A 14,976-nucleotide genomic window follows, 5' to 3' on the forward strand; every position below is an offset into this window, starting at 1 on the left:
GAACGAGAAACGCCCTGGCGTCAAAAACAAGCGCAACATTAAAGACGTAAGACATTTGAACCAATCAGATTCGCGTATCTTCAGACGCGTCAATATATGAAACCTGATTGGCTGATTCGATCTTCAGCGACCCTTTTTGAATTTTGTCTGTTTTTTGCAGGGGACTGTTTATTTGTAGACAGTAGCTTCATGTAGTCGAGCGGCTGCGTCCATTTTCAAAGAAAGAATAAATACGATACAGTAAAAAGGACAACGTCTTTCAAGGTGAGTCACTGCTTGTAAGCCACATCTTTATCATCGTTAATCTCTAAATATTAACTCACTCGATAGGGTACAGTTAGCGTTACAGTAACGAATATAGATTAGCAGTTGCAAAAACTTTGCTAACTTGCAAACCAGAAGTTTAGCAAAGTGTATCGTTAACTTTAGCTACTGAACGTTAGCTCACATTGATTTGTATGAACACATTTTAACGTCAATAATCAAAGCTAACGTTTGTATTTGCTAATTCGTTAGCTAATGGGGCTTGTTTGTTTCCACGTTTTCAGGTTGAAATCCCTTTGGGATAAAGGGTCAGCCAAAATGACGATTAATTTGGGTGTAAAGGCTCTTCTGAGCTGGGTAAGTAGAAAGTAAAGTTTGTCATATAGTGCCAATAGGTTGACTGCAGCTACCATTATTAAATAGTTTGTTTACCCAATTTGTCACACTAACGTCATTTGTTTGCAGGTCAACAACATAAAACTGTCCGAGCGAGAAATGACTATCGAGGATTTACAAGATGGGACAGTCTTACTGAAAATTGTGTATTTGCTGTAAGTAGTAGCAGTCGGAGGATCATGTGATGATATGTTTGTTCTGTGTAAATAAGTGATGACTAATGACTGTTGAACTACATTTTCAAAATGCTTTTTCTGTAAGTGGGTTCTTTTGAAAGTATAGAGATGATAATTTTCTCTAAACCTCCACCTCCAACCATCCTATTTCCTTCTGTCCTCTCAGGAAAAAGGAACCCAACTCCAGTGTCAGTAATACTATGGAAGATCGATTCAAGCTCATTGCAGACTTTGTGGAAAGTGAGTTTCTATACCTTTTAAATATACATATCTTCAGATATTGCTTTAATAGGCTGCTTCCGGTTTTGTGCTAAGAAGGTGTACCATCTTCTAGACCTGTCACTGTACTGACTGCATGCAAGACTGTTGGATTGTTTTCTGACAGTGCTTGAAACAGCAAAAAGCATTAAACATTTGACAAGGCATTGATTATTCTAACGTCTTCTGGTTGAACATTTCAAATGTGTTGCTCCAGACCACACCCCATGTCATTGTTGGGTGTGGTCTGAGGTGTGCACTTTGGCACCTTCAAACATGCCAGACGTATGTGGCATATTACTGTTTGTTCTTCCATCTATCTTTTCTATCTATTTTGTTTATTAGGAGATTGCCGATTTAATGCAGCCAAAGGCACTTCATTATCTTGGGACAACATAAAAGACGGCATCCATCTCACAGTAGAAATTGCAAAGGTATGAAACAAACACAATACAAAGACAAAGATAAACAGAGGACCATATTCTCACTTATTCTTTGTGATGCCACCAGGTGCTTTTGTTGCTTGTGTACCACGATATAATGAATGACCGCTGCACTCTGAAAATGATGGAATGCGATGCGGAGGTAAGCAGAAAGCTGTTTTTCTGATTTGCTTAGTGCATGCGTTCACCACTTAGATGCATCACATTTCATTTATCATGTGTTGTGCTGCTATCTCATATGTGCCTATTTAAAAGGATATATATTCTCTTATCTGTAGCGAGAGATAGCAAACCTAACTGGTTCCTATGTAATGGAGAGTGACGGCTGCGTTTATCTTAACAAAGGACTGGATGCCTATTTAGCGAAAAGATGTAAGTCACCCATTTGTTCAATCCTCCATTTCTTTATAGTATGCCATACTGACAGACATTAGTGTCTCATATGCAGTTCTGCTGTATAACACAATTGTTCTAGACTGTATTCAAAATGCAAGCTGTAAAATTAGTAAAAATGTATTTCTCCATGAATTTCAGATATGCATGTTGCCCGTGAAATATTCGAGCGATCAGCAACCATCTCTACTTCCAATGTGTCGACTATGTCCTCGTTGTCTGATGACGAGTCCCCTGTCTTCCACCGCACTCAGAAAATCTCATTTATGGACATGCAAACTGTGGCTTCTTCCTCAGTCAGGTACCAGTGTGAATTTGAATCGATTTGACACAGTACTTATCATGTCCATTAAATCTTAATAATTAACTTTAATGGCAATGCTAATCCAAACCTTTAATTTGGGTACTTAGTCAAACCCTTTTTCCTGAAGATATTCAATTTAGATAGTTGTTATCTCCATTGAAAGGCTGTCAGCCCCTGGCAGATGTGTTTGTATTTTTTGTAATAAAAGCTTTGGCAATTTAAGATGAACATGAAAGGAGTTTTGTCTGCTATACCTTGCTAAACTTGCGTTAGAATATGACTGACACTGAATGGTTGTATATTACTGAAACATTAACATGTAGCAGTCTCATATACATGTTATCTGATAGTTGTATATATCATTTTGTGTACGTAAATCCATGAGAAGCTATCATGATTTGATTACAATTGTTTCGCTTGCCTCTTCTTCTTTGGTTCCCACAGCAAGTCTCCTCTGCAGGATATCATGAACACACCTAAATTTCAGCTGAGAAAGGTGCAACGACAGATGATCAAGGAGAGAGACTATAGAGATGGGTTGGAGCGGGAGCTGGCCAGCAAAATTGCACTCATTGCACAAAGAGGTACCCCATTTAAGTGTTTGGATAAATAATATTGTTAGTTAGTTTGACAACAGAAACTGTTTGTGTTTTCTTTGTCTCTTTACCAGAAATGTTTAAAAACTTTTGAGTGAAAGTGCCACTGAAAGCTTGAATAATAATGTCAGTCTTTTTATAATTTTCTATCGAAATGAAACTATTTTTTACTTGTTTGTTTTTAGAGTCCCATATCAACCAGTTGCAGTACCGCCTGGACAAGCTAAAAGAAGAAAAAAGTGATGAGGAGAATGTTATCGGGGAACAAATCAATGAGCTTCAGACCAAGAACAACACGTAAGTACCCAGGATGAACACATTTTGAGATAATTAATGTTGGTGTCATTGCTATTTATACATACACTCTGAATCCAAGATACGTTTTTATCTTAAGGTTTGGGAATAATATTGAAAGTGACTCAGCCAGTAGCTTTTTGATTACAAATTATATTAGGTTCACGTTACAGCAAGGTATAACGTTGAGTTAGAGATTGAATGCTGCTCTGTGTTGTTGTATAACATATCTCATTAATCTTCAACTTTGCAATATGATAATGTGTAACCAGTCAGACATTTTGCACAAGAAATGCTTGTTTTATATCTTAACGTAAAAAAACCAATACATGAAACTATTGTATTGAAATGGATCTGATAAATTGTTTTCCTTTATTCTGTCTTAGGTTACAAATGCGTCTTAATGAGATGTTAAAGGAAAATAAAGATCTCAAGGGTAACACCTCGCTTATGGAGCGCAAAGTTGATGAACTGGCGGATGAAAATGGTGTACTGTCATCACAGGTAAAAACACGACTGGAACCTTTTCTGTGAAATTAAGCTCTCTAATAGCATTCATTTGCAATTTGTACTGTACGTCTTGGAAAGATGCAATAAAACTTTTCTTGAAACTCAGTTTTGTGAATATGCAAATCTGAGTCGGGGCTTCGCTAATAGCAGCTCTTTTACATGATAATGACATTTTAAGCATTTAAAAATAAAAAAAGTTACCATAAGTTGTAAACACTGAAATGGCCAAAAAAATAAATAGTTGTGCAAAATCCCCTATAAGACTTTTGTTGTTGATTATTTAAATAAAATATGAGCCTCTATTTAATTAAGCCTCTTACGACTTGATGGCTACATAGGCGATCAGCAGCAGCGGTTATGCGTGGGATAGTGCTAAAATCCCATACAGTTGACACGTTCTGCTATTTGTTTTAACTGGTGTTGAGGGTTTATGTTGGGAGTTTCTGTGTAACAATATGCAGATATTACTTCCAAAAAATCAATCGGAATGCTTTCTTTTGCTTAAATCTCGAATGCAGATTCTGAATTGTTGTTTTTAATATTTTTGCAGGTGAGAACCGTGTGTTCACAGCTTGCCATCTTTGAGGCAGAAGTTGGCAGGCTGACAGAAACCCAAGCATCTTCTCAGGAGGAGTGGAGAAGTAAAACAGGCCAACTACAGTCTGAACTTAACCAAGCTACCGCTCAAAAGGTACACTCAATAAAATTTGTGTTGGAACATGTTTAAATGATTCAGGTTGTTACCATAAGAACTCCACTTTTTTGTAACCTAAAAAGCAATGCTATGACATTTGTGAATGATTACTATTCAAAAGGTTTAATGTACTGTACCTGGTTTGGTTTCCCAGGAGCTTCTGACTGAACAAATTCAGATTCTGCAGGGAAAAATTTCCTGTTTGGAGGACGACATAAACAAGGCCACTAAGGAAGAAGTAGGAGAGAATATGGGACCTATAATGGAGGTGAGGTCCATGATTTTATGTTAAAGCTGAATTGAGTTTATCAAAATAAAGTCAGCTTTTTTCTCAATATTTCTTTTTAATTGTTTGAATCAGATGGTCATGAATGTTCTACTTTTCTTACATTTTCAGAGGGAAATGTTGGACAATGAAATCATTGGTTTGAAGAGTGAGCTGGAGAGCACAGTTGGCTTCCTAAAAAAAGCTGAGATAGAAATTCAAGCCAAAACACAGCAGCTGGAAGAGTATCAACAAGAAATTAATCAACAGAAAGATCTACTGAGGCAACAGGAATCCAGAACTAAAGAAATGATTCAAGCAAAGGATGAGATTATAGACAAATTGCGAAAGGAAATCATTGAGCAGAGAGCAGTCCTGCAGCATGAGATCCAAGATCTCAAGATTCAACTGGAGCAAGTTGAACAGCAGAAAACCGAGCAGATGACCAAACTACAACAGCATATTACTGCTTGTGAACAAGAAATTGAAAAACTAAAGGAAATTAAGAAAGAGATGGAAGGCCTTCTCCACCAGACTGAAGAAAATGTAAAAGATCTTGAGACAAAGTTATCCGCTGCCAGTTCCCTTTTGGCTGATAAAGACCAACAACTTAACACTCTCAGAGAAGAAGTTGACGTTCTTACAGATGAAACCAAAAACAACAAAAATGAAATACAAGCCAAGGAGGAAACGCTTGCCAAATTACTTCTGGAGAAGTCTAATGAGCAAGACCTTTTTCAAAAACAAATCCAGGCCCTTAACATCCAAGTGGAAGACCTTAGTTCATCTCTAAAACAGGCTGAGAAGGAAATTCAACTTAAGCTGGAGCTACTGGCTAAAACCCAACATGCGAATGTACAACAAAAGGAGATACTTGAACAACAGCTTCAAACCTGTGAAGAAGAGGTAGAAATGTTAAACAAAGAGATACTGGTCAAAAATGAGCAGCTTGTTACTCTTAAGAATGAAAACTCACAACAGGCTGAATCGTTGGAGCAAGAAATCACAAGTATGAAAGGCCACATCGAAAGTCTCAAGGACTCTCTCAGAATGACTGAGGAACAAGTCCAGGCTCAGAAGGTTATGCTTACAAAGCAGGAGCAGCAAAGTGCTCATCAGACAGAGGTCCTGCTGCACCAACTCTCTGCTTCTGAAGAGAAGGTAAAGAGCATGAAGGAGGAGATCGAAACTAAAGAGGAACAAATGAACATATTGAAAAATCAAAGTTCTGAGCAGTCAGAGTTACTACATCAAGAGATCTTAACTTTAAAGACGCAGATTGAAAGTCTTTGTTCCTCCCTGACGGATGCTGAAGGGAGTTTGCAGTCCAAGGAAAAGCTCTTTGCCAATCAGCAATTACAGAGCACTCAGGATATGGAGGCACTCCAGGCACAGTTGGTAGCATCTCAAGATCAGATTAAGACTCTAAATGCAGAGATTCATTCTAAGGAGGAGCAATTCATTCAGCTAAATAACGAGACCTCCACACAATCTCAACTACTACAGCAAGAGATTGAAAGTCTGACTAAACGAATAAATACCTTGAGCAATTCTCTGGATATCGCCAAGGACCAGTCTCAAGTTAAAGAAGATGTCATCGCCAAACAGGAGCAACAGAGCACTTTGCAGATTGAGGAGCTTAAGAAGCAAAGAGCAGTTCTCGAGGAGGAGGTAAATGGGCTGAGAGAGGAGACAAAAACTAAAGAAAGCAATTTGGAACTGTTAAAGGTTGAGAACTGTAAGGAGTCAGAAGTGCTGCAGAACGAAATCCAAACTCTTAAAGACCAAGTCCAAAGTTTGAACGAATCCCTAAAGTCTACACTAGAGCAGGTTCAGGCTAAAGAAAATCTTCTCACTCAGAAGGAAATGGAGATTTCTCAGGAAAACGATACATTTCAAAACAAGATGGCAACTTCTGAAAAGGAGATACAAGGTCTTAAGGAGCAGATTGAGGCTAAAGAGGAACATATGGTCAAGCTAAAGCAAGAGGACTCCATTCAGTTGGACATGCTACAGCAGGAGATTGAATGTCTCAAAAACCAACTCGCTGATATGGGTGACTCTCTTACAAAAGCTCAGGAGAAGGTTCAGACTCAGCTAATCATGATCACCAAGCAGGAGCAGGACAGCGCTGATCAGAAGGAACTCCTGCAGCAGCAATTATCAGCTTCTGAGGAAGAGGTGAGGAAAATGAAAGAGGAGATCCAAGCTAAAGAGGAACAGGTGATACAGCTTAAGACTGATAACTTGGAGCAAACTGACTTGCGACATCAAGAAATCCAAGATCTAAAGGAACAAGTTGAGAGTCTTGGTTCCTCACTGAAGATGGCAGAGGAAAGTTTGCAGTCCAAGGAAAATCTGTTTGCTGAACAGCAACTGAAGAACACTCAGAATATGGAGGCACTCCTGGTGCAAATGGTGGCATCTCAAGATGAGGTAAAGAGGCTAAATGCAGAGATTCATGCTAAAGAGGAGCAATTCATTCTTCTTAATACAGAGACATCTAAACAATCTCAATTGCTACAGCAAGAAATTGAAAGTCTAAACAAACAAATAAATACTATGAGCACTTCTCTTGAGAACGCCAAGGACCAGGCTGTATCCAAAGATGATTTGTTGGCCGAGCAGAAGAAGCAAAGCACATTGCAGATAGAAGCACTTGGAAAGAACAGTGCAGTTCTTGAGGAGGAGGTTAATCGCCTGAGAGAGCAGATTCAAATTAAGGAAAGCCAGGTAGACCTGTTAAAGGTTGAAAACGGCAAGGAGTCAGAAGTGCTGCAGGGCGAGATCCAAACACTTAGGGACCAAGTCCAAAGTTTGAATGAATCCCTTAGGACTACAGTAGAGCAGGTTCAGGCTAAAGAAAACCTGCTGACTCAGAAGGAAATTGAGATTTCTCAGGAGAGAGATAACATTAAAAAAATGAAGACGACCTCTGAAGAGGAGCTACAAGGGCTTAAGGATCAGATCATTGCCAAAGAGGAACAGCTGGTCACACAGGAAAAGGAGGGCTCCATACAGTCGGACATGCTACAGCAGGAGATCAAAGATTTTAAAACACAACTTACTAATATGGGCGACTCTCTCACACAAGCTGAAGAGAAGGTTCAGAATCAGCTAGTCATGCTAACCAAACAGGAGCAGGAGAGTGCTGATCAGAAGGAGTTCCTGCAGCAGCAACTATCGGCTTCTGAGGAAGAGGTGAGGAAGATGAAAGAATACATCCAAGCTAAAGAAGAACAGATGATACTGCTAAAGACCGACGGCTCAGAGCAGTCTCATTTGCTACATCAAGAGATCACAATCCTAAAAATGCAAGTTGAGACTCTTGGCTCCTCACTGAGGAAAGTTGAGGAAGATTTGCAATCAAAGGAAGATATGTTGGCTCAAAAAGAGCAAGAACACATTCAACAGAGGGAGGCTCTCCAAAGTCTACAGGAGAAAGTCAAACAAGTGGAAATTCTACAAGAACAGATTTCTTCACGTGAAGATGAAATTCAAAAGTTAAAGGAATCTCAAAATGAGAAAGAGAGCCATCTCCTCAAAGCTGAACAGAAGCTTCAGATCCTCCAGACAGAGTTGTCTACATTCAATCAACTCGTGACTGACAAAGACCAAAACCTGAACACTCTCAGAGAGGAGGTCACTGCCCAATCTAATTTGATTCAAAAAGCAAAAGAGGAAGCTGAAGCTCAAGAAAAATTACTGGCCGAGGTAAACGAGGAGTGCTCCAACCAGAAAGATGCTCTTCAACATGAGATACAGGTTCTGAAAGAGAAACTGGAAACCACTTCTCAGAGTCTTCTGGCTAAAGAGCAGATGTTACTTGAAACTCAGCGGGAGTCTTCTGAGCAGGTGGGGCTCCTCCAGCAGCAGCTTGCATCAGTAAATGCAGAGCTGGACCAATACAAAGAGAAGCAAGCTGTAGAAATCGCCACTTTAAGAGAAAAGGAGGCTCTGCTTCAGGAAAAAGAAGTACTCATGGCCAGGGTACTGCAGATTGAAAACAATCAGAAAGATCTGAAGAAACAACACGAAGCTGTGGTGTTTGAGAAAGAGAGACTCGCTCAAGCCCAACAGGCCATGGAGAGAGAGAACAAGGCCTCGCATAAACTGGAATCTTTGCTACAACATGAGATGGAGATATTGAAAAATGAAAAAGAGATACTCTTGAAAGAGAAAGAAGAAGCGGAGGAAATCCAAACGCTAAAGAAAGACCTGCAAGAACAACTGTTGGCTAAATCTGAGGCGGCAGATCACTACAAAACACAGGTTGGTGTAAAAAAAAAAGAGACCATATTATCGATTAAAATTAAACTACAGTTGAATATGCAAAATTAGTTTCTGTTTGGTGTCGGATGAGTTTTTTGGGCTAAGTGATTCATGCTAACATTTGTTTTATCATCACAATGCCACAGATGGAGAAGGCCATGAGTTACTACATCGGCAAGAAACAGCTTCTCCAGGAAAGCCAAGAAAAGGTGTCTGAACTCAAAAATTCCTTGGAGGTGAAAGAGCATGAAATAAAAACAACTACCATGGAAAAGAAGCTGCTTCAACTAGATTTGGATAAGGCCCAAACCAACGAGAATGCACTTTTGAACAGGGTGGCCAGTTTAGAGGCACAGGTTGGTATTTTGACTCATTGGGAGAATGGTCCACTGTCTAAAAAAGAAATGTGCCGCTGACCTTCATCGCTGTGTTCTTACCTTTAGCTGGCCATTGCTGACCGTAACCTGCGTGCACAGAACACATATGGTAATGAAGGAAGTTCTCGGATGTCCCTTTACATGGAGGTTCCCAATGCACACTCAAGTGTTCACACTAAAGCGAAAGTGAAGAAAGCCATGAGCTCTGACATCCTGGACCAGAGCTCCCTGGAAGACTCTCTAAACACCACAAGGTAAAACACTTCAGATACCTAGTATGAAATCTTTCTGGGCTTCTGCTATCACAACATGTGCAAAATCAATTAAAGATAAAAAAGACATTGTATATTAAGTCCAGAAATATCTCATTAGTTTGGTCATATTTGGCTATGTCAGCCGTAAAAAAAAGAAAATTGTAAAGTTGGTCAGATGAAATAAAATGTACAATTAAAATGTTTATGTAATACATTAAATTAAGATAATCAATATTGCCAACCCACTCCTGCTTTTCCCCTGTTATATATACAATATATAAAGTTGACATTGTTCACCCAATCGAGGAGTTCCCATTATCATAATGACGTGTCTGATTCAAACTAAGAAGATATAAGTCTTGAGTAAAAAAAAAAAGGAAATCTAATATTAATGGCTTTGTGGGAGTTTATTTGTATTTTACTCTCTCACAATATTCTTGTTTTTACCTTTGCAGGAAACTTTCAGCTCCTGATGAATCGAGCACACCCCTTGTTCGCAGTTCAGAGCGCTTGGCAGCCAAACGCAGAGGTCTACAGGCGGAGTCCCTGGAAACCCTGTACTTTACACCGATAAACAGCAGACAGATCAACAGGTACTTCACACAGTTTAGACAACTATGGTATTTCAGAGAACAGCCACCTTTTTTTTAGGATGCATTTATATTTTCAATCAGTGAATGAAAGTGGTGTGTGTGTTTTTATAGTTCTACTAAATGTTTCTTTCAGTATGTAGTAAATGTAGATGTTGAACCTTTTTATTCCAGTAAGTTTTTAGATTTTTTTTCTCCAAATGATTAAGTTTCCCTTCCCTATATACATACTTTTCTGATTAAAGTGAAACCAATATCACTGCTCTAACTACATAAGATTCTTGTTTTCTGTTTCGCGTAGGACCAATGCGGAGCACACACACGAGCTGGATTCAACACGGAAAAATCCAACTTCCTCTGTCAAGAGACGCAGGACCACACAGGTTATTAACATCACCCTGACCAAGGTGGAGGAAACTCACTTGCACTCATTGCATGTTTTGCATGTTGACAATCACGCACAATCTGAGTAAACTACTTTTATATAATTCCTTTACAGTTATACAAGCACAATGGCTTCTCTATCACTTTTCCTCATCTATTGAAAAAATGTATTCATTTAACTTTTTAAGGTTTAGCTGGTTCTTTCACTCACGTGGTTCGATAATACTATCATTATATCATATATTTCCAGCATGACTGTGCTTGTTTTGACCATCATAATATAACAATTTGCAACTAAAGAACACTGTTGGCTCTTCAGGTTGTTTGGAGCACTGCTGTCTGTGTAAAAAAACAGCAGTCTAAAATTGCACTCAAATGGATGAACCCCAATCTTCTAACTTGTCCTCTTGAAATTCCCCATTCCTAAACCTGTAGAAAACCCCTGGCGGCGGTGAACACGATGACACTTTCTACAGTCTGGCTTCGTCTCGCTCTCATCCAAACCTCTCCAGTGCCCACACTGCACGCCCCGTATCTATGGAGCTGTTCGACACACCTGCCAGGATGACCGGCACTGCCAGCGACCAGCTCATCGGTCTCCCAGGCTACAGGCGGAGCACAATGCACTCTCAGCGTGAGTTGACACCTGGCTAACTCACAAGAGGTTGTATTTAAGGAGAAATTAAGAAACAAGTCCATCTGGTAAATGCATTGCTGGGAAAACTGCCGGTAGAAAAAATTGTCCCGTAAAAAACTGTTGAGATTATCCTGCCAACTATTTTGCCAAATAATAGATTGTCTTCTAATCGTAAAATATCAAAAACAGTACAAAGTTGTAATCCCATTGTCTTAGGGTGCAAGGTAACACTATCCAATATTGTGTTTATCTTGTTTTTTATGGTGACTGTAAAGAAGAAAAAATATGTCTGTTCCCTCAGCTGCTAGTACATTCTGTGCGGGGGCAGAGAACGAGCCTGACGCTGGACCTGATGACTGGATGAGGATTGCCGAGCTCCAGGCCAGGAACAAGGCCGTCCTTCCTCATCTGAAGAGCAGCTACCCTGTGGAGTCTGACGTTAGTAGAGGGGGTGCTCTCAATTAACTGAACACCATAGACATACAGTTGCCGGGGGAAAATATTGAGATATTATGCACAGGGAATTATTGTGGCTGCAAATGAGCAATACAAGCTAATATTATGATAACTTTGTCTTAAAACCATATTATACAGGTATGGTCGTGTACTGCTGTCCAGACCAAGAAATATTTATTTAGGTTGACCAGTGGTTGTTTTTGAAGAAACAAGTTTGAGAAAATGACGATACGTTTAGCATGTGGTTCTGTCAATGCTCATTACCATTTACGTGAATGAACCACAAAACCACATTAATGTGAGTTCGAAAATAGGCAAGGTTAATAAATGTGAAAGATACACAGTTGGCTTTCAGAAATAGTAACAAACTAAATCAACAAGATAAAACGATTCTCCACAAATAAGAATAATAAAATATATGTTTTTATCATTTTCATTTTAAATGAAATACACAGAAAAGGAACTCAGGTTTTCCTTAACTTCCCTTCACTCAGAAATGGTACCAAACAGCTTTCAATATAGATTCTAGAGTGTTACGTTTTTGGTTATTTTATTCCCTTAATCTTTTCCATCAGTTTGATAAAATCCTTCTCTTTCTGTTCTCTTAGCCATGCCGTGGCGCGGCATTCCTTTTCACAGACGAAGAGCTCCGTACGGGCGACCCGTCTGACACCATCCGCCGGGCATCCACCATGCCTGGCCAGCTGCAAGATTCTCTCGACTCCCATCGTCACTCCCTCATGGGACACTCTACTGCCGCTGCCAGTACTCGTTCTCATCGTCTGTCTTATATGCCCGGCCAGCTGCCATCAAAAACCGTCAGCACTTCTCAGCTTAGAAGCCCGAAAGGCACCAAGCGGTCCTCATCTACGTTGTCCGTACACCAAACTTTGCCTGAGGTTGGTTTGCATTTTCATAATTTGTTACATTATGTGTTGCTTAATGTAAGACCCTAACTGATGCAAATGATGAATGTTTCATAGGCTACAATTTAACTCTTTTTTTTTTACCAACTTTAATGTTTTCGCTGAGCTTTCCTTACATTAAAAGGTTATTTATAATGTAATTAGTTTTGCTATCTTTGACCACTGGTTGACATATCAACAGTATTTTGAGCGTTATTCTCAAAGAATATTGGTCAGGCTTTTGTGTTGTTTGCTTACGTATTTCATTGGTTATCTGAAAGCTTACTCGTAACATTAAATGACCATGAAATGTAACTTTATGAAATCCTCTTTGTCTTTTCCCAACTTGTCTTTCTCCTTCTCCCTCGGACAGAAAAAAGTGAAGGCCAGCTGTTTCCCAAGACCACTCACTCCCAAAGCCAAGAACGTGATCAGTGAGACTTTCAACTCTCAGAATTGCACTGCCCTCAATCCAGTGAGTGTAAAATAATATGCAAACACACAGAAAATGTGACAGTAATCTTATGGAACAAAATGGTACATATAATGTTTATCATGTTTTTCTAACTGTTAGCCCCTGATTTATTCACTTAGGTTGATCGGAGGCAGTCAATGATGTTCAGTATTGAAAACACCCCTAAAAACAGCTACTCCCTGAAGAAAGGGCTGAACAAACTACGCATCTCCACTCGGAAATCCCCAGGAAAAACCTCAAAGAATTCGCCTGCTCAGACATCTGCGCGTAAATGCAAGGAAAACATCCTTACGGCTAATTCCCGTGCTGGAGTGGTACGAACAGGAAGAATTAGCGGCTCTAAATCCCCCCAGGTGGCAACTAAAGGACAGAAAACCACCAGCAGGTCTACAAAGTCTCCTGGAATTTCTAGTGCTCGCAAGGTAAATGCTCAAACAGAAAAATCCATTCAGGGTTTTGAAGGGCACTATTAAAAGTTCATTTTTAAAGTATCCTGTGGAGTTTTTCTCTGCCTGCACTTTATTTCCCTGTGCCAGCAGTCCTCTTGTAGTAGCTTGTATAGTGTAAATGGCTGAGAAATCTGCTTTAATTGAGTGCAGGTTGCATATGAGGCTGCGAGCATGACAAAGAATCATCATAATCAAACAGCAGGACGTAGTGGAGATGCTGACGTAAACCTTGGATTTGATTTCTGTCCCTAGTTTCATTTTATTCATTTTTCCTTATTGACAAAATGGCAGTATTTGGTAAGTGGTAAGTCTTGCATAGTCTAAATTGTTTCGAGTAGTCTCGCATAACCAGACCTATCGCTGTGCAGGTCTGGCTCCAAATATAATCATTCTGCTTCACAAAAAAGCTCTGGCTTATTTGCATTTCTTTAAACTAATCAGAATCTTGGGGAGCTACATACCAAACTGAATTTTGTGTACTGTTACCACACTTATGCCCTAATAAACCGGCAAATCTGCATTTACATAAATATACAAACTACTAGGGATGAGTTGTGTATGAAATCTCTAATCAGGGATCTGATTGATCTGATAATGAAGCAAAACTTTGTGATGCATTATTATTAACATTTCAGTAACCGTTTTCAGAAGCGTGGGTCTGTTAATGATGACAACCTTCGTTGAAGTCTTAAAAGGTCATCAAGTCATTTTTCTTTTGTGGGATGGGGGTTTGCTGACTTACACTGGCTGGTTGGTTTTTACTTTTGCCATAATAGTGCACGGTGTGTTCATTTCAGATATAAACTTTATGGGTTTTCACATGCATCTATCACAAAACACTAACAACACTTGACTTTAGCTTTCACTAAATGAACCTATTGTATTAAAACATGTTTCTCTGTGATCTCTCATTTAATCACATGTTTTTGCTCCCACAGATGATGAACAGGATGAAGGTGTGAGGACTGGTTCCCAGTGGTGATCGTTTACGGTTCTTCTTGATCATACTTCCCCCCCCCCCCCCCCCCTGCAATCGGTTTTATAATGTTCTACATCAATTTGTTTTCATATTCTTTTAAACTACTTTCATTTAATCTGTATTATATTTAAATGTTTGTCAATAAAAGTTAAAAATGACACACTATGCATAGCCTGCTATTTGAGCCGCTTACCTCAGTCACGTCTGGTGCAGCTTGGTCTAGTATAATCTTCGGACAAACTTGCAGACATTGGAATTGCTGTAACATAGATGTATTTTGACAGCAGTTTCTCTGATCTTTATTTCGAGGCACTATCCCAAAACTAGCTCTGTAAATAAATAGTAGAGTGAAAATGTACAATTTGCTCCAATAGTATTTTAAGTAAGGTGGATCATCCTCTCAGATCATCAGTTTGTTTTTCATCATATTGTCCATTTGTTAAAAATGAGCTTCCTTCATTTAGGCATATACACCGATCAGCCATAACATTATGACCAGGTGAAGTGAAGAACATTGATTATGACCTCTCAGTGGGTGTGATATGTTAGGCAGCAAGTGAACATATTGTCCTAAAAGTTGATGTGTTGGAAGCAAGAAAAATGGC

The 14,976-nt window shown here is 39.3% G+C and overlaps 1 protein-coding gene across 3 annotated transcripts; it reads left to right on the forward strand.

Annotated features, from left to right (window-relative positions):
• Positions 1 to 133: 133 nt before the first annotated feature.
• On the forward strand, positions 134 to 14,536 carry numa1 (nuclear mitotic apparatus protein 1). Of its 3 annotated transcripts, none has more exons than XM_063907629.1 (25): positions 134 to 264; positions 549 to 621; positions 730 to 815; positions 1,003 to 1,076; positions 1,440 to 1,528; positions 1,605 to 1,679; positions 1,816 to 1,909; positions 2,072 to 2,231; positions 2,679 to 2,818; positions 3,016 to 3,127; positions 3,511 to 3,628; positions 4,185 to 4,325; positions 4,483 to 4,596; positions 4,726 to 8,865; positions 9,012 to 9,221; positions 9,309 to 9,496; positions 9,952 to 10,089; positions 10,388 to 10,493; positions 10,906 to 11,104; positions 11,409 to 11,545; positions 12,172 to 12,462; positions 12,842 to 12,943; positions 13,063 to 13,365; positions 14,041 to 14,087; positions 14,331 to 14,413. In XM_063907629.1, exons 2-24 carry the CDS (start codon positions 583 to 585, stop codon positions 14,074 to 14,076), a joined length of 7,092 nt encoding a protein of 2,363 aa, XP_063763699.1. In that variant the 5' UTR covers positions 134 to 264; positions 549 to 582; the 3' UTR covers positions 14,077 to 14,087; positions 14,331 to 14,413. The 3 variants fall into 3 exon arrangements, with proteins under 3 accessions (XP_063763699.1, XP_063763701.1, XP_063763700.1); XM_063907631.1 differs by having other exon boundaries at positions 10,388 to 10,469; XM_063907630.1 differs by lacking the exon at positions 14,041 to 14,087 and having other exon boundaries at positions 14,331 to 14,536.
• Positions 14,537 to 14,976: the final 440 nt, after the last annotated feature.

The sequence above is a fragment of the Eleginops maclovinus genome, chromosome 18 (genome assembly GCF_036324505.1).
Source record: "Eleginops maclovinus isolate JMC-PN-2008 ecotype Puerto Natales chromosome 18, JC_Emac_rtc_rv5, whole genome shotgun sequence".
Taxonomy (NCBI): Eukaryota; Metazoa; Chordata; class Actinopteri; order Perciformes; family Eleginopidae; genus Eleginops; species Eleginops maclovinus.

Excerpts from the sequence above, each read along its gene's own strand:
- numa1 (XM_063907629.1), top strand. The coding sequence starts at position 583 with ATGACGATTAATTTGGGTGTAAAGGCTCTTCTGAGCTGG. Across the intron at positions 1,910-2,071 it reads TGCCTATTTAGCGAAAAGAT|ATATGCATGTTGCCCGTGAA; the intron begins GTAAGTCACCCA and ends CATGAATTTCAG. Across the intron at positions 9,497-9,951 it reads GACTCTCTAAACACCACAAG|GAAACTTTCAGCTCCTGATG; the intron begins GTAAAACACTTC and ends TTACCTTTGCAG.